The 18,787-nt window shown below is 39.6% G+C and overlaps 5 protein-coding genes across 5 annotated transcripts; 4 read left to right on the top strand and 1 right to left on the bottom strand.

The window, feature by feature from the left end:
• The first annotated feature begins 834 nt into the window (after positions 1 to 834).
• Positions 835 to 3,673, top strand: LOC137748574 (probable protein phosphatase 2C 47). The gene is made up of 4 exons (XM_068488742.1): positions 835 to 1,495; positions 2,104 to 2,298; positions 2,450 to 2,655; positions 2,823 to 3,673. Exons 1-4 carry the CDS (start codon positions 1,298 to 1,300, stop codon positions 3,376 to 3,378), a joined length of 1,155 nt encoding a protein of 384 aa, XP_068344843.1. The 5' UTR covers positions 835 to 1,297; the 3' UTR covers positions 3,379 to 3,673.
• Positions 3,674 to 4,594: 921 nt separating this feature from the next.
• LOC137748714 (large ribosomal subunit protein uL11m-like) lies at positions 4,595 to 5,332 on the top strand. The gene has a single exon (XM_068488891.1). It carries the CDS (start codon positions 4,625 to 4,627, stop codon positions 5,090 to 5,092), a length of 468 nt encoding a protein of 155 aa, XP_068344992.1. The 5' UTR covers positions 4,595 to 4,624; the 3' UTR covers positions 5,093 to 5,332.
• A 1,685-nt stretch (positions 5,333 to 7,017) lies between these two features.
• On the top strand, positions 7,018 to 8,823 carry LOC137748579 (amino acid transporter AVT3B-like). The gene has a single exon (XM_068488748.1). The coding sequence runs from the start codon at positions 7,275 to 7,277 to the stop codon at positions 8,559 to 8,561; it is 1,287 nt and encodes a 428-aa protein (XP_068344849.1). The 5' UTR covers positions 7,018 to 7,274; the 3' UTR covers positions 8,562 to 8,823.
• Positions 8,824 to 10,393: 1,570 nt separating this feature from the next.
• LOC137748835 (uncharacterized) lies at positions 10,394 to 13,399 on the top strand. Its single transcript, XM_068489024.1, has 4 exons — positions 10,394 to 10,927; positions 11,487 to 12,272; positions 12,643 to 12,690; positions 12,781 to 13,399. Exons 1-4 carry the CDS (start codon positions 10,745 to 10,747, stop codon positions 13,099 to 13,101), a joined length of 1,338 nt encoding a protein of 445 aa, XP_068345125.1. The 5' UTR covers positions 10,394 to 10,744; the 3' UTR covers positions 13,102 to 13,399.
• Positions 13,400 to 15,599: 2,200 nt separating this feature from the next.
• LOC137747544 (uncharacterized) lies at positions 15,600 to 18,129 on the bottom strand. The gene is made up of 2 exons (XM_068487674.1): positions 17,948 to 18,129; positions 15,600 to 17,240 (listed from the first exon to the last, which is right to left on the bottom strand). Exon 2 carries the CDS (start codon positions 17,164 to 17,166, stop codon positions 16,039 to 16,041), a length of 1,128 nt encoding a protein of 375 aa, XP_068343775.1. The 5' UTR covers positions 17,167 to 17,240; positions 17,948 to 18,129; the 3' UTR covers positions 15,600 to 16,038.
• Positions 18,130 to 18,787: the final 658 nt, after the last annotated feature.

Raw genomic sequence — 18,787 nt, forward strand, 5'->3', positions numbered from 1 at the left:
CAGCACATCGGGCATCGGCCCTTTTTACAAGCCTAATTTTCACTACTCCATGACTCCAGACGACTTGAGCTCACATTGCATTATATATAATACATTCTAACTAGATTTTACAAAGGGGTGTGATATTCACACATCTTTTTTTACTTCTCTCACACTTTTTTAGTTTTCGGGCGTCGGATCGGATGAATCGAAGAAGATCAACTGAACAAGGGGTGTGTGAGAAGTAAAAAATGATGTGTGGATAGCACACCCCTTTCACAAAACATGAGCCAGAGTGGTATAGGCTTTCAACGCTACGATGCTTTAACTCTTTTTAACAAACAACTGTCGTATATGAGATTTGAACTCATGACATCTTTCCACAAAGTGCACTCCAAGTATCACCTAAACCAAATAATTAATGTCAACCGGCTGCAAGTCTAATCAAATAATTCAGCTCCCTCAATTCTATTTGATAGTGTTTACGACTAAAGTGCAATTTCCAACTAACCACCTTCCGCCCGGAAGAAGTGCATAATCGTGCATGGCAAAAAGTTAAAAAATTTAAAAAATTTAAAAAAAAAAAAAAGTATTTCTGCCAAAGTTTGTGAACGCAGATAAACCACATTTGCACGTGACATAGTAGAGGATGAAGCGTATAGAATCCAATGGAAGCTCCAAAGAGATCCAAGATTAAAGAACTACCACAATATACCAATAATTCATTTCCAAAAAGGCGTACACGTGTCAGTACCCCAACTACCCTTTCTTGATTGAGCTACAATGTCGACCGGAAAACCTGGATTTGCCAGTCAACCAGCTACGCATCATACCCACAGTTGTCTCCCTCTCTTTCCTCCTCCAACGGTTCCCCCTTCCCTACTACTAAGCTATGGTCTTAGGCTCTCTGTTTTTCTTCCCACATTTGTATATCTCTCTCGAATTATTTCATTTGGGATTTTGAATTCTTGCTTTTTCGCTGAATTCTTGATCTGGGTTTTCTGTATTTCGATCTGTTTCTCCGGAACGGCACGAAAAATCAAATCTTTTGGGAAAAACAGAGGCTTGGAGTTGCAGAAGGAGCTTGCTTTCTTTGTCCGTTGTGTGAAATTCTGCTTCTTGGATCGAGCGCTTGGTGGTTTTGGACAGCTGGGTTTTGGCTTTTGGAGGCATTGATTGCGCGTAAGTGCTTTTTCTGTGAGCAGGTGGGGGTTGTGTGACAGCTGCTTTTGGCTTTGGCTGAAGTTATGGTGGTTTAGTTGAAAAGGGTTGATAGAGAGAGAGAGAGAGAGATTGATGGGTTAGGAAGGAGAGATTAATGGCGTCAGGAACCGCAGATATCTCGCCACAGGTGACCGGATTGGATGGTGGGTGCTTAAAGGGAGGTGGAATGCCGATCATGGAAGATCAAAACGTCGACGCTGTGGCCAATTCGAACCACATTCCTACTGGAAAGCCTCCGAGAAACCTCTCGGTTATGCGACATTGCACTAGCTATGCATTGTTGACCGAATCAGTAAGTCGACTGAAGCCTCATTTTTCTTCTTAATCTCCATTTTTTCTGAATTGGGTATGCAAATTATTGTACTTTATAAGCAATTATGCACAATGCACATACTTTGCCTCATCAAAACCGGAGAGATCAGAGATAGATACAGTGCGCGAAAAGGGTCAATTTTGCATTGTTAATTAAGAACATGCATTTGATGGTTTTGTTTGATGGGAAGTAATTTGAATTGCAGAAATGAATCTGGTATTTGGTGCTTAATATTTAGAGAATGCGACGCTAGATTCAAAAGAAAATTCTTTCGACGTGTTGAATTAGTAAGGGAATGCTACTAGCAAACTTGTTCAACTGTTATCTTAATATGCCAACCCTGCAATTTAATGGGACAATGTCTGCAACATATCTGGTTTTTACCTTGACGAAACTGCGTTGCACGCCTTATTATTGATTCGTTGTACCATGCAATCCATATTTCTGTGCATATAAAGAGTTTTCTGAGGTCAATGGTGTAATGCTTAACCGAAGCAAAATGCTTCAACTAGTATGCTTTAATGGACCTCTATTTAAAAGAAGAAGAAAATTAACAAATTATTCTTTTATGCTCTCATTTTTCCTAGGATTCAGATGTTGGAAGTATGGGATTAAAGTCGCCGGCAAGTGAGACAGCCGAATTCGTATTTGTATTCCGTTCAGGAAGCTGCTCGGAGAAAGGACCTAAACAGTACATGGAGGATGAGTATATTTGCGTAGATAATCTTAGCGATCGTATTGGTGAAATCGAAAACTTGCCTTCCCCTGGGGCATTTTATGGGGTGTGTAACTTGGTCTTGTTAATTTCTTTTTGAGTGGTCCTTTTTATGCAGGGACAACCATACTTATACAAACGAAATTTTCCTTAGTTTCTTTTTGACAAAAGCCATCTTATTAAGTGATCTCTTACTGAAATTTTGTTGATTTCCGCAGGTCTTTGACGGACATAATGGTGTTGATGCAGCATCATTCATCAAAAGCAACATCCTTAAGTTCATCGTTGAAGACTCTCACTTTCCATCTGTCGTTAGAAAGGCAGTTAGAAGGGCTTTTGTGAAGGCTGATCATGCTTTTGCAGATGCTAGCTCTGTCGATAAGTCCTCCGGTACCACTGCCTTAACTGCCCTGATCTTAGGAAGGTGAGCAATTTTACTAATCTATGAATCTATCTGTCTATGATAATCAACATTAAGATCTGTAATTACGGTTGTTGGCGCTGATTAATCATTGAAAAAGTTGAAACAATAATGATTAAATCTGTGTCTACAATGTCTACTTTATTGCGAATGCTGCTGTACTCTTTCAGGACCATGCTAATCGCTAATGCTGGGGACTGTCGAGCTGTGTTGGGGAAGCGGGGAAGGGCAATTGAGCTATCTAAAGATCACAAACCTAACTGCACCTCTGAAAGATTAAGAATTGAAAAGCTGGGTGGTGTCATCTATGATGGCTACCTCAATGGCCAACTATCCGTGGCGCGTGCTCTTGGAGACTGGCATATCAAGGGCTCGAAAGGTTCAACTTGCCCCTTGAGCTCCGAGCCAGAGCTGGAGGAAATTGTCCTAACAGAAGAAGACGAGTTCTTGATAATTGGCTGTGATGGCTTATGGGATGTGATGAGCAGCCAGTGTGCAGTTACAATGGTGAGGAAGGAGCTCATGCAGCACAATGATCCTGAGAGATGTTCAAAAGCGCTTGTCAAGGAGGCACTCCAACGAAACACCTGCGATAACCTCACTGTTGTCGTGGTCTGTTTCTCCGAAGATCCACCTCCTAAAACCGAAATTCCCAAATCCCACAAGAGGAGAAGCATTTCAGCTGAAGGGTTGGACCTTCTCAAGGGTGTCTTAAGCAACATTTGAACACAACTTGCATAGATAAGATGGAGCTTCCACCCCTGTCGGGGATTTTCTGAGTCGCTCCTGAACTCCTGCTGCGGCTTCCCCTTCCGGGTTTCTTTAACTGTACGTCCTGTACAACTTGAGATACGATTAACAATCTCGAATTTGATTCTTTAAAATCAGAATTTTTTTGAATGTTAGAATTGCATAAGTTGCTGCAAGGCTTGCACCAGTCAGCTTACTTTCAACTTGGTTTAATAGCAAACTCTACAAGCAGTAGTCCTCCTAAATGTACAAATTGAAGATATATGGGCCATGTATACAGCTTTTTTTCCTTTGTCTTCCAAGTTCTTTTTTTAACGAGATAATATCATAAACTACTCTAATCTACGATATTGATTTGATACCGGCATGGGCATGCCGGGGCACTGGAACGCGTCATACTGGGCGTTGTCGTTAAAGCTCGTGTATGAGATTGCCAATGTGAAGCAGTCGGATCCGTACTGCCAGTACATGTCCTTGGAGTCCATCTGTAAGTCTTGGTACGGCTAATTCTATGGGGACCAAGATTGTTAGGGAGTAGAAGTGATTTTGGAAGATGTCTAAATTCTAAACCCTAGGTTTTTTAGGAGAAAAAGGGAAAAGAAACCCCAGATTTGTTACTCATATTCTAAAGTTTTTGTTTCATTTAGAGAATTGCATTCTAATTTAGAAAAGATATTGATAGACTGTCTGACTATGACAACTCTCACACTGAATGAAATGAAAATGCATAAAATTTTATGTTGTGCCCTACTGATGACGAGGTCGAGCACCTGGCCACAAAACTAATGCACTCCAAGAGGGTACATATAGATTTGCCGCAGAAGACACGCATGTTTAGTTAAAATTACAAATTTTCATTCGAAGAGACTACTAACTCGTAACGATTTTGGTTTTCGTTTTTTGTACTAGATCAAAATATTTTGCCCCTTGCTCTAAATGTTTACGCATTTTCCTAATCCTTGGTAAAATCATGACTTGATAAAAAAAATTAGTAAGTTACCACTCTTCTTTCATAAAAAATGAAGAAAAAAAAGTTATCACTCCTTCTTTTTTGTTCCAAAAAAATATATATATAAAAACTAAGTGATGATAATGGGTTGGGCCCAATAGTATTAAACCAAAAGCCCAGCCCACCAAGGCCTACTCCTATTTGATTCCCTCTCCATTTCCCACAGAACCCAGACCTCCCAGAGCGAGTGTCTGTAGTCGAGTAGCAAAACCCATGGCAACCCTGAAGGAAATCCTTACCCGACGACCCGTGGCGGCGACGATCCGCCTCACAGTCCCGGCGGGAGCCGCTCGACCCGTAGCTCCGGTGGGTCCCGCTCTGGGTCAATACAGGCTCAACCTGATGGCCTTCTGCAAGGACTTCAACGCCCGGACCCAAAAGTACAAACCCGACACGCCCATGGCGGTGATCATCACCGCCTTCAAAGACAACACCTTCGAGTTCACGGTGAGGTCTCCGTCCGTCACCTGGTACTTGAAGAAGGCAGCCGGGATCGAGTCCGGCAGCAGCCGTCCCGGACACGCGGTGGCGTCGACGCTGTCGGTGAGGCACGTGTACGAGATCGCGAAGGTGAAGCAGTCCGACCCGTATTGCCAGTACATGCCATTGGAGTCCATTTGTAAGTCAGTTATTGGTACCGCTAATTCTATGGGAATTAAGGTTGTTAAGGAATTGGAATGATTTTGGGGAAAATGTCCAACTTGAAACCCTAGGTTTTATAATAATTGTTGTTTTTGGGGGAAAAGATTGTGTCTTTTTGTTGGGTTTTAGATATGGTGACATTTGTTGGAAAATTTGAGTATCAATAATTTTGTTAGTGATCATGGGATTAGCGTAATTGAGTAGCTCTTTTCTGCTTGTGATTTCGTGGTAGTTTCGACTTAAACGAGGAATGAGGAGGGCTTTCGTTTCGTTGAACTAGCCTTGTTTTGTTTATGATGTCTCTGTTTATGCATCTGAGTGTCATGATATTGTGGTAACCGAAGAGACACCTGAAGTAGATTGATTTAAAAATGTCCCTCGGTTTCAAATGTAGGTGTACTTTGATCGTAGGTAGACCGTAGAATTGGGATTTTTCCTTTTCTGTTTGTTATATCATTTGAATAAGGTTGTGTATACTTTTAGTTTGCCAAGTTGGAATGCGGTTTCCGCGAAGAGATACGGGAGTAGCTATGGCTGGAAGTTTCAGTTTGTGAATTGTGATGATGTGTTTTAGGCTCTTGAGTGAGTTTGATGATTTGAATACAGAACGCTATCATTTTAAATTCTATTGCAATGATGTACATGATTAGAGGTTTAAGTTGAAGAGGTAGGATGGAATGAGTTTTGGAATTTCGGAAACAATGGAGGGAGAACAAAGAGGTCGGTCGTTCTAGCTTTTATCCTGGTGTCTCATCTTTGTATGTATAAGGAAAATTGATTGGGTGAAGCATTTGAGCTGTTAATAAGAGTTGGAGCATGTTACTAGTTCCGTTTTGTGAGGAGACGCTACGTAGAATACAAGGAGCTTTATAATCAGATGGTTGGGGAAGGGGAAGTCTAGGCCTTCTTGTCCATGATCATTTCATCTATGAACTCTAGCATGACAAAAAGGGTATGGTCGTTGCGCCTTCGGGCTGATGAAAGAGATTACTTTCCTGTTGCATCAACATTTGATGTTCATGATTTGATGATTTGACCATGGTTGGAAGTTAGGAACTTAAATGTTTCGTCAAAGGAACTTGTTTCTTCTACGTCTAATTTAGGAACATAATGGTTAGAGAGTCTTGAGTGAACGAGAATATGTGGGGAAGAGACAATAGCAGACTTTGCCTTATGGAGTAGTTTCTTTTCTTGCATTCCAAGTCAAGTATTTTAAAAATATAAAGTCTGGCTTATTATCCAAATTATGAATTGTTAAGGTATGAAGTAAATGAGAGATATTTTTGTGTCATCAGTTGTATACAATTATATATTTGTATTTTTCGTAACGTGATTGTATGCAACTGGTGATAAGACGTATTGACTCTCGTGAAGACGGCTCTTTGTTGACAATAATTGGTTGAAAAGTTGCAATTGTTAATTCAACAGAAAGGTCCTAAATTGAAAAATTAATACAAATTTGGTAGAAAATTAGAAAGTCAATTTGGTGGTGCTCGTCTGCGCTGTTGTCACCGACATTGCTACATCAATGAGAAATTATGAGTATAACGACACCGAAGCCGTAACATTCAGAAGACACCTGTCATGAAACTCCAAAACAAAATTATGTTTGATTTACCAAGATTTCAATGAAATTTATAATCCAGAAATTAATGAAATTAAAAAAAAAAACAATTTAAATAGGGATTTGTAATTTTATTGATTAATACAAATGAGGTTTTAGAAAAATAAAACATAAAAAGGTAACAATGCATCATTTTATTTTCTTCAGAGATGTTTCCACTCCCATATATTGATTTGTTAGATAGTCTTATATCATCAAATAATTCATAAAATATAATTTAAACAAATGATGTTGATGATACGACGTATTATATTAAATATAATAATACAATTGATCGAACATCTTAAATAAAATTTTCATCTGATTATATTATTATGACACTTACCTCGAACCGTGTTTCAACTAATTATTCTCATTTGGCTCCTTCGATAGTTCGATTACTACCAAGCTACCCAGCAAACCCCCACCCCCCAATCCGCATCCACCATCTTTCCCAATTCCCAATTTCCGTCAATTCTCTCACTCCAATCCAATCTCCAAATTCTCTCTCCTTCCTCCCTAAACCCCAAATTTCCAAACTTCTTACTTTCTACCATTAAAAATTAGAAACTTGCAATTGTCCACCCAGCGGCATAGAGCGGCAGCAGGCTAGCAGCCATGGTGGGGTTTGACAAAGAAGCCGGCTCCTCCACCAACACCCTCCCGCCCTTCCCCCGGGAAGATACTCCTCTCCTCTCCAAACCCAGCAAGCTCTCCTCCCAACCCAAGACCTTCGCCAACGTCTTCATCGCCATCGTTGGCTCCGGCGTGCTGGGTCTACCCTACACCTTCAAGAAAACCGGATGGGTCTTCGGCTCCCTCATGCTCTTCTCCGTCGCCTTCCTCACCTACCACTGTATGATGCTCCTAATCCACACCCGCCGCAAGCTTGACTCCCTCCACGGCGGCGGCCTGTCAAAGATCGCGTCTTTCGGCGACCTGGGCTTCGCCGTCTGCGGCCCAGTCGGCCGGTTCTCCGTCGACGTCATGATCGTCCTCGCCCAGGCCGGGTTCTGCGTCAGCTACCTAATCTTCATATCAAACACTTTAGCCTTCGTCTTCAATTACTCCGGGCCGGACCGGATTCTTGGTCTGACCCCAAAATCAATCTACCTCTGGGGATGTTTCCCATTCCAGCTGGGTCTGAATTCGATTCCAACCCTGACCCATCTCGCCCCTCTGAGCATTTTCGCTGACGTCGTCGACCTTGGCGCCATGGGAGTTGTAATGGTGGAAGACGTCATAATCTTCCTCCAAAACAAACCCGCTCTGCAGGCGTTCGGCGGCTTCTCCGTCTTCTTCTACGGCCTCGGCGTGGCAGTTTACGCCTTCGAGGGAATCGGAATGATCCTCCCCCTCGAATCCGAAGCCAAAAACAGAGAAAACTTCGGGAAAGTCCTCGCCTTGTGCATGGCATTCATAGCTCTGATCTACGGATCATTCGGAATTCTGGGTTACTTCGCATTCGGGGAAGAAACCAAAGACATAATCACAACCAATTTCGGGCAGGGCGTTGTGAGCACACTGGTGCAGCTGGGTCTGTGCATAAACCTGTTCTTCACTCTCCCGTTGATGATGAACCCGGTTTTCGAGGTCGTGGAGCGGCGGTTCTGCGGCTCCACCTACTCCCTGTGGCTGCGGTGGCTGACGGTTTTCGGGGTGAGCCTGGTGGCGCTGCTGGTGCCGAATTTCGCAGATTTCTTGTCGCTGGTGGGGAGCAGTGTGTGTGTGGCGCTGGGGTTTGTGCTGCCTGCTCTGTTTCATCTGATGGTGTTTAGGGATGAGCTGAGTTGGTTTGGGAGTGTTTTGGATGGGTGCATCGTGGTGTTGGGTGTGGTGATTGGGGTGTCTGGGACTTGGTCCTCAGTGGCGGAGATTATTGCACCCAAAGCTCGATTTGGTTGAGTGGTTGATCAATTAAGCTTTGATTTGCTGCTGCCAAACTGTACTTTGTTGCTAGTTTTGTTGATTATTTCACCAATTGTAAGGACTTAATGTATGTTTTGTGAGATAGTGGATATTTTTCCAATTGTAAGGACATCAAATTTGCTGGTGATTTGGTGGATTGAGTTGGTACTTCTTGTTGATACTGCTTTTTAAAAGGTTAAAAGTTGTTTGAGTTTGTTTTTGAGTAAATTGTAGCAATGATTTTTCAATTTTAACTCAATTAGAACAATGATTGCCGAAGAAAAAATTCATTACTATTGGTCCCTTAACGTATAAAAAACGTGCAGTTATGGTTATTTTCATCAACTCCGTTAGAACTTTTGTTAAAATGAGTCACGAGTCATGCATGTGAGGCTAAATCAAGCGATAAATATGAAAAATCAAATAAGATAAATTGTATCAATGGTCCATCAACTTTCATTCAACTAGATAAATTGTTCCTCAAATTTAATTAGATCATAGGTGCCCTAAACCTTAAAGTGTTTTTGACTGTGTTTTAGAGTTTGTTTTTAGCAAAGTGCTTTTGAATAGGGTTTTAGCCTTCTAGGGTTTGGAGTTCTCCGTGATTTTTTATCATAGATCCTAAACCCTAAACATTTAAATGCACCTTCCAAAAACCCCTAAGACGGGGCAAAGTTTTGAATTTTTCAACTTCATATTCGATTAAATTAAAAAAAATGCCTTCAATATGCGGTGATGTCAAAGAAGGGTGTGGAAAAATGTGAAACATCCTCTATCTTTATGGGTATAATTTTAATGTCACATAACACTCAGTATTATTCAGATTTTAATCGTTGAATTCAACTTTCATAACTGTTAGATATTCAACTTTTATTCTCAATCATTTATTTTTGGCACCACTAATAAGAGTTTGGAAGTACTCTACTTTTGGCACCTACAGGTCCACAACTTCATGCACATTTCAGGCCTTACTAATGTTGTACAGACATTTACGTTGGGACCAAGAGTAGAAGGACTTGCATAAAATGAGTTCGTCACCACATGACATCCCCACCCTTAATAAATAAATAAAGAATTCTTCTCGTGATCATATCTCTTGTTTGAACAAAAGATAAACCACAATTTGTGTGCTCGTATTGATTATATTCTGAGGCTTGAACAATACAATGACTTGTAACGCCCCAAATGTTTCATGATTTAGACTTTAATAGACAAAAGGGGAAAGCCATAAAGAAATCAAAGACTATTGGGCAGGTGGCTAACACCCATCAAACCAACACCAACCCCTTTCTAGCACCTCAGAAATCGATCACTTCACTACACTTAATGAGTATTCCCCACCACCAATCCCCCCAAATCCATGGCCACCTCATACTTTTAGTGATTTCCCAAAAACTCCAAATCCCTAATTTTGCAATTTCTCAGCAATTAATGTTCCGAGTTGGTGAGTCTGCTTGATTATGGTCACAGACAGTGAAGTTTCTCAAAACCTCTCGCAGCTGTCCTCCTCTTTGGAAAAAAAATAAATAAAAATATAGTGCTCCAAGTTATAAGATGTTTTAAAAAAAAATCTGTCACGCGATATTGTTAATAAGTTTGACATTAGTTGTTAGGAAAAAGAAAAGTTGATAAAGATCAAACCCTCATCATGAATTATAAGCATAATTATTTTTCATCACCATGATAAAACACCATCTATTTCAATCAAATCTTTAACTATTAAAAATTTATTTTTTATATTTTAAACAATTAAAACGTTCGAAATGATCTAGTCCGGATCACGTACAACATCCCCATCGCGAAGAGGCAAAGTGACCCACCACTTGCTGCACCGAGAAAAAATGCCAGCAATAGCAAGCAACTAGGAAAATAAAGCAAGCAAGGAGAAAAAAGTGGAGAGACATCGGAGGAGAGAGGAGAAGAGGCTTTCTGTTGAACACCACACAATCCTCCATTTAATCTCTGACACAAGGTAGAGTGAGTGAGTCTCCTTCCTCATTGCAATGCAGTCGTCGATTCAAATCAACCAAACTTCCCACTTTTAGCTTTTACACATCGTTTCAAATCGCCTTCCATTGACGAAATCGCAGTAAAGGTCGTTGCTTTTTGGGTTTTGGGTTCGTATTCAGGAAACCCAGTTCGAATTTGGATCGGAAAAGGAGAGAAACCTGGTTGGATCAATGTCGTGCTCATCTTCATCTGGGTCGGAGGAGGACGATGAGGGCATCGACTCCTACAGGAAAGGAGGCTACCACGCCGTCAGGGTCGGCGATCAGTTCAACGGCGGCCGCTACGTGGCTCAGAGGAAGCTCGGTTGGGGTCAGTTCTCCACCGTCTGGCTCGCTTACGACACCACCACCTCTGTAAGCCAAGCTTCTTTTTTTCCATTCATTTTTTGGTCACTAAAAATGTTTCTGTTTACTATTAATTATTGGTATGAAATATTTTCTGCATTACATTTTAATCCCTGAAATTTATTTGCTTTTCATTCATAACTTACATATATTTATCGACTTTAGCATTTTTCTATGTATTCTGATGCTTATATGTCTAAGATCTTCCTTAATCTTTACGAATTTGCATTTTCCGTGCATTTTTTTTTTTTATTGATGCATGATTTAACTTTCAACCATATTCGATTGCCTTTTCGATTCGGTGTTTGATCTCCTTTGGATAGGCTCAAGAAGTGATTTTTGTCAACAAGACATTATCGTCATCTGTTCTGCTTAAGCAGTAATGTTGAATGCATAATTTCACTGTGTTTTCGTATTAGGATTGTAAATTTTAGTTCTCTGCTTCCATTTTTGGCTCTTTCGTTGCTCCATGCATCCGTGTGAAGTAGATAAATCGAAGGAAGAATAATATGTTTACTTCGGTTACTCCGATTGTTGCTTCATCTTGTTTCTCTTTTGTATTTGTTAGACGTACGTTGCTCTTAAGATTCAGAAAAGTGCAGCACAGTTTGCTCAAGCCGCTCTGCATGAGATTGAACTTCTTTCTAGTATAGCAGAAGGCGACCCCATGCATTCCAAGTGTGTTGTGCGACTGATTGACCATTTTAAGCATGCAGGCCCGAACGGGCAGCATCAATGCATGGTCCTTGAGTTTCTTGGCGATAGCTTACTTCGGTTGATCAAGTATAACCGTTACAAAGGCCTTAAGTTGAATAAAGTTAGGGAGATCTGCAAATGTATACTGATAGGTCTCGACTATTTGCATAGAGAACTTGGTATAATCCACACTGACCTCAAACCCGAAAACATTCTTCTCTGTAACACCATCGATCCTGCCAAAGATCCAGTCAGGGCTGGCCTCACACCAATTCTGGAAAGGCCTGAAGGGAACCTGAAGGGTGGAGCCACCATGACTCTTGTTGAGAAAAAGTTGAAAAGGAGAGCAAGGAAGGCAGTTGCTAAGATTTCGTTGAGAAGAGAATCTATGGGAGGTGTTGAACTTCCCAAGTCCGAAAGAAACCTGGATGGGATTGATGTAAAGTGCAAGGTTGTTGATTTCGGAAATGGATGTTGGGCCAACAAGCAATTTGCAGAAGAGATTCAAACAAGGCAGTATAGAGCTCCTGAAGTTATCCTTCGATCTGGTTATTCTTACTCAGTTGATATGTGGTCATTTGCCTGCACTGCCTTCGAGCTTGCAACTGGCGATATGTTGTTTGCTCCAAAGGTGGGACAGGGCTTTAGTGAGGATGAGGTAAAGATGGTTTCACTTTTACACCATTCTGTTTTTGTTTTATAACAAAATTCTATCGCAATAAAGTTGTAGAGAGTATCCGTTTTTTCCATATTTGAGAATTCAATTAAACCCCATGGTTTCTCTTTTAAAGCTTTGAACCTCGGCTCCCCAGACAATTCTAATATATGTAGACGGGAATTTCTCTTTATGTACAATTCGACATTTTGAATCAGGTTTATGTTATCGCTGTATTTAGTTCTTCGTGTTAATTAATACTTGCAGTTTGTCAAATTTGTGCGATTTGGTCATGTTATGCAGAGAATACTCCATTTCTTGCTGCCTTCTGTTTACTGGTTTGCAATTGAAATATTTGTTGGATTGATTTCAGGACCACCTTGCATTGATGATGGAACTCCTTGGGAAGATGCCTCGAAAGGTGAAATTTTAATCCTTAACCACCCTTATATAGTTATATTTCTCGAATAACTTTGTCTGGTACCATCCTCTCTTATGCTTGGGTTTTCAGGTAGCAATTGGCGGAGCTCGTTCCAAGGACTTCTTTGATCGACATGGTGATCTAAAGAGAATCCGCAGGCTGAAGTTTTGGCCACTCGATAAAATACTGATTGATAGGTACAAATTTTCAGAGACTGACGCCCGGGAGTTTGCAGAGTTTCTTTGCCCCATTTTCGATTTTGCACCAGAGAAGCGGCCAACAACTCAGCAGTGCCTCCAACACCCGTGGATCAATGGCAGTACTTCGAACCAGAGCGAGATGAAAAATAAATCTAAAGTGGAAAAGGTGAATGTTGGGATGAGCAACCATCAGATCAAGGTTGGCAAGTGAAGAAAATCATGAAGGATGGAGGATGATGATGCCGGCGGCAACACCTACCACACCATTTCTAACGCTTCCAAATGACTCCCCTCCGCACGTATGACCTATTGATTGCGATTTAATTTTGTTGATTACGCATCTAATACGATTTATTAATTTTCAATTAACTATAACTATAAGAGATGTAAATTAGTAACGATTTTCGCAAGAAATTGATGTCGAAAAATTCGGATAGAGAATTCGGCTGTCGCTTCCGATATCTGCCCCTGGTGGCTTGTATACCACTAGCTAAAACCAGAACAAAGTTTTCCCACAAGTTTTATACCGATGATGAAGATTGATGACTTTCTTGAGTTAGGGTTTTAGTTTTCTTAATCCTTTCTTGACTTTGTTTTGCTCTCTAATCTTTTTCCTAATTTTTGGGAGTGGAAGATTAATGTGATAAGAGCATGCATCTTCGGTACGGATTCGTGCTTAGCGAGAATATAATTCAATGAATTGTGATGAATTTATATCCGAATAAACAGCGTTAAGATTCGTATTTAATTAGAAACATTAATAAATAATTACGGTAAATTTATATCCTAATAAAAAAACAATGAATGTAATTGATCTAACTGCTAGAACTGCGTTATTTGTGACATGACATTCCACCAGTACATGTACAATAAATCAACAGATTTGCAACAAATCAATTGACAAATGAAACATGCTTAATTCCAGTGTCAACTAACAGGTGTATGAAAACCCAAGTGGGGTCACCGCCCAACAACAAGTGGGCCCACTTCGGAAAAACAAAGGTTTCACACCTTCGGTTTTTGTTGTTACTGCAGACGTACAACAGCAACTTCTGAAACTGATTAACTATGGCAATGCACTGACACGACATTATGAATTTTTTTATATATTTTAGCATCTCAAATGAGAGATTCTAATATACCAAATATTTGAGTATTTCGATCGTTAAATTTTTGTTTTTTGATATGAAAAATTATAATTTAACAATTAAAATATTTGGAGTGCTAACTCCTAGCAACCTAGAATTTTTGTGTTATCTTTTTACTGTTTGATCTAGTTATTGAATTGTTAATTAAGAACTTAATAGAATGCATGAAAATTACGAAGTTTATAAGCCAGAATGAGATCCAAAAGTTAATAGAAGTGAAAATGTTATAATAGCTCACTCGCAAATGGACGAAACTCCTCCATTTGAGTTCTTCCAAACTCAACTCTTGCGAGAAAGTGCTGCACTCGAACTCAACTCTTGCGAGTGAGCTATTGTCCTAATTTTTTATTTTTTTTATTTTGTTGAAGGGTGTTGGATTGGTTGGTAGAAGATTATTTTAGACGTTTAAAAAGTCCTTTAGTTTCTCATTAAGGTTACTTGTAGTATTTCATTTTTTCATTTTTTGTAATTTAATTATAAGAAGGGTGAGTCATTTTAGGTAAATGAGGTCATCCATAATATTTTACTGTTTTACCTGTTCATCCCCGGTCGGCGAGTCCACCTTCCAATTAATATATGGCTCTGGAAGCTTTAAGAGTCAGCGCTACTGTACAGTAACCCCAATCCCAACACATTTTAAATTACTGACAGACCACTGTAACTGTACTATTAGACAAACCCAATATCCAAGCAGATTACATGAAGCAGGTATTTCACGTGTTATAAAATAAAAAGGAATATGAAATGATATATTATTTCCTTCACTTGTATTATGAATTGTGAAGTACCACTTGGATACACCGTACTTAAAAAAATCTCTTGTGCTATTAGTTCAATATAAAATTCTCCACTTTAGTATAGACTCGCTCATAACATGAATAAAGATTCATAACCGTTAGATTATTGATCATTGAATTGTTCAATGAGGATTCACCAGGCATGAATCTCGATCGTTCTAGAACTTTTTATTTACAGTTATATGAGAAAGAACATAGTGATCCAAATGTTGCTTAATTTTAGTGTTATGTGATGGAATCTTTGTATTTTCTTGATAAAAGTTGGACATATTAGTAGCGAGCGTTTCTGATAGATTCAGAGTTTGATTAACCGAAAATAGTCAGTAAATCATATGGAGTTTAGTTGCTGGAAAGTGGAACTGTCGTATGTCGAGAACGGATCGTCTTTTCTAATCAACTCTTAAATTGAGATCACCAATTTTTTTTTTAACAAATGATATTATCTATACTAAGGGGGAGAGGTGTGGGCTTAGCCTCACAATGAGCTAGTAATAATATGATTCAAATTCGCCTTTGGCGAGAATAGAACCTAAGACCTCTCACTTATAAGTGAAGAGGAATGCCACTACCATAGTACTGAATGGCAAGCGAGATCACCCTTAAACACCAGTATTATAAAAAGTAAAAAGGTGTTTAACATTAATTAAAGCACAATTATTTTCTTTTTATATTTCTGGCAGCATATTCAAGATTGGATCAAGATCAGCAGAGTACCTAACTGCTCAGATTGGATCAAGAACAGCAGAATTTACCCCATTTCATAATTGCTGTAAGAATTGACCCCATTTCATTAATTTCACACACAGTAAAAAATTCAAAGCAGAACTTTCACTGCAAGTAAAAACCAGAAAAGGAAAAGGAATGAGAATGTTTTTTACATCTATGAGCACACCAGCAGTATTTATTGTGCAACATATCAACAAAACACTAGATATGCTAATTGCATCCCTGTTATCTCAGCTTCAAGCTTTGCTTTGCTGTCAAATGAACAACAGGCAATTCGGACGAGCCGACGGATGCAAGAAATGTAACATCTAAATTTACATGTAGTCAGTTCAAAGTTCATTACAAAGCCAAATGGAGCGAAAAAAAGAAAAGGTAACGAAATAAGGCCGATTTCTATAAGACGTGAAGTTGTGAATCCTACCTCAGCTATCCAATCCTACCTCATAGCTCACCTGTCACAACAATATCCTTTTGACATCAAGATTGCACTTTATTTTGTTTCCCGCACGCTGGAGCCTTGAAATCCTTGCATTTCCACACCGGTGCAGCCTCAATTGGTGGCATACTATCGGCTGAAGACTCCACGGGAAACAAAGGCTTCTTTCCGGCATTAGGGTTACCCATGTTCATGTCTGTCAATGGGGAGCCTCTTGCATCTGTTTCTTCTTTCAGATTTGCTTGATCCCTGAAGGTGCAATTGCTCAACGGCAACTTTTTTAGCTTCACTCTTCCCCTCTTTTTACCAGTGGTACTCACAGCATCCCAATTTTTCTCCTTCATATGACTTGATTCTGCTTCTCCATTATCCATTTCCATTCGACCCACGTTATCAGGTCTACCATTTTCGTACAAGTCTTGGATGGTGCCTTCGACATTGACCTTATCTGCCATAGAATGTCCATTGCAAGTAGCTGCCAGGTTTTCTTCCAAAACAATGCCCCCATTGGGAACCCTAACTTTCTCGGAACCATGTGAGATTTTAGGCCTCTTGTTTTTATGACCCTTTCCGTCAGCACTTGATGAATTCTTTATAATTCTTGGAGAGCTATTTATAGCTCTGTGCAACTTTCGGGCCAACTCTTCGTCCTTCTTACAATTCTCAATTGGCCGGTATTTTTTGTACAAGAGTTGAACTGGAACGTGCTTCTTGAGCTTGTTCTTTTTCAGGTGTTTTTCCTTGCCTGCTGTTTCTTCAGAAAAAGAGGCAACCAAATCTAAAGCACTCTTGGCTGCAGCCACTGCCTTCGCAGCTATTGCAGCTTTCTCTTCAGCTGCAGCCCTCGCAACCTCTGCAGCCTTCACTGCAGCACTAGCAGCTGAATTCGAGACCTCTACTAGCTGCTCCGGCGAAAGGTTAGAGTTATGAGAACTCAATATATTGTTAAGGCGGGTGTTAAATTCACTTGAAGAATGCGATGAAGAAGAAGATGCAGAAGCTGAAGCTGATGCTGAATCTGCAGCTGCAGCTGAAGTAGCAACTAGAGACAGCCATGCAACACTATCACCATCCGGGCTCTGTTTCTTCAAACCAGCAAGCAGACGTTTTCGTGGAGGCAGAAGGACATCAGCATCCAAATGATTGACGTCACAGATGTTTGCCTCCATCGGTCTGCTTCCAGTATACCCCTTTTACACTGCAATGACAATTACTCTTCACACAGAGGGGATGACCACTCCATCTACATAATAACAAGAACTAAATCAAGTTTCGATGAAAAGACAAATACTTGGTACATGAAATTCCCAAATAGAAAAACCCTAAAAACTTTGCGGCCTACCAATCCCAAATCCGAAATCAATCCAACCATTCTTAAAATCAAATCAACATACACAGATCGTTTGTTTACTCATGCAAAAACCCAAATGAAAAGACAGGAACTTCAAATTCAGATTTGGGTGGCTTCAGTTTCCAACAAAAACCTTAAAACCAATAACCTCGACTAAATCCCGGGAAATTCACATAGCTAAACCGAGTTCTGTCTCCTCTTCTTCAATCAACCCAGTTAACTTACGACAAAGACAGCACATCCGAAAAACCACATACCACCTTGCCCTTATCCAACCCTCAAAATATTCCCGGGAATCAAACAAAGCTAAATCAAACCTCATCCAATAAAATTCAACAACATTTACAACACAGCTGAATCACAAGCATCACAATCACAGCAAAATTCAAACACACCAACCCAAATTCATCACACAAACAAGATCGAAATCAGACAATCAAACGAACAATAATCGAAACCAATCCACAATCCCACAAAGCTCAATTCACCAGAATTCAACAAAATCAATGCAAGTTTCAATTGCCATTACCCACAATTCAATCAAAATCCAACACAAATGATCAGAACAGAGAGATGAGGGGAGGCAAAAAACAAAATACCTGATCTTATAGCTAAAGTTATCTCCTTTGAGACAAAGGAGAGAGATAAACGGCAGAGCTGCAATTAGGGTTTTCAGAGGGAGAGGAAGAAAATCAGGGTGGTGAAGGAAAAATGGAAGATGTTGTTTGTTCCCGTTTTATATAATTATTATATTTTTGTGCCAAAAAGACAGAGAATTTCGATTGGTTCTGGTTCTGGTTCTAGAACCCCTAAATCCCCCACAATTAAACCCACCATTTTTATTCCTCATTTTTTACCCATTTACTCACTCTCTCATCCCACCATGGCATCACCATGCATTCATGCTAATTTGCTTATCCATTTTTTTTTAAATTTTGTTTTTTAAATTTTATTTACCCCTCACTCTATTTATTAACTCATTTATGAATGCCAATTTCATCTTTTGTCAAGTTTGTTTTTAATTGTTTAATTATTTGTTTCATGTTTTTGATAGATTCAAACTCAGAACTATGAGTAGGGTGCATTTTTGCCTATCATTATCAAGTGGTGATCGCGCTTGTCACTTTACTTATTATCATTGAATGTGTTTAAATTTTGAGATCCATTATACACATCTTAAAATTTAAACTTATTAAACGGTTATAAATAAAGTGATGAGCAAAAATATTATCTTATTGATTAGCAAGAAAAAAAAAATTATTAACCAAATTGAGCTACAAGCTCCTGACTTAACAAATTAGGTTTGAGGACTCATTGGGTAATTTTTGGGTTGGATTTGCTTGGATAGATTAATGAGGTTTTGGTTGATGTAGGGGTTTACCTTTTTTTTTTAATTGGGGTGAAAAGGGTATTATAATCATGTTTGATTATTTGGGTTA

The sequence above is a fragment of the Pyrus communis genome, chromosome 10 (genome assembly GCF_963583255.1).
Source record: "Pyrus communis chromosome 10, drPyrComm1.1, whole genome shotgun sequence".
In the NCBI taxonomy this organism is placed as follows: Eukaryota; Viridiplantae; Streptophyta; class Magnoliopsida; order Rosales; family Rosaceae; genus Pyrus; species Pyrus communis.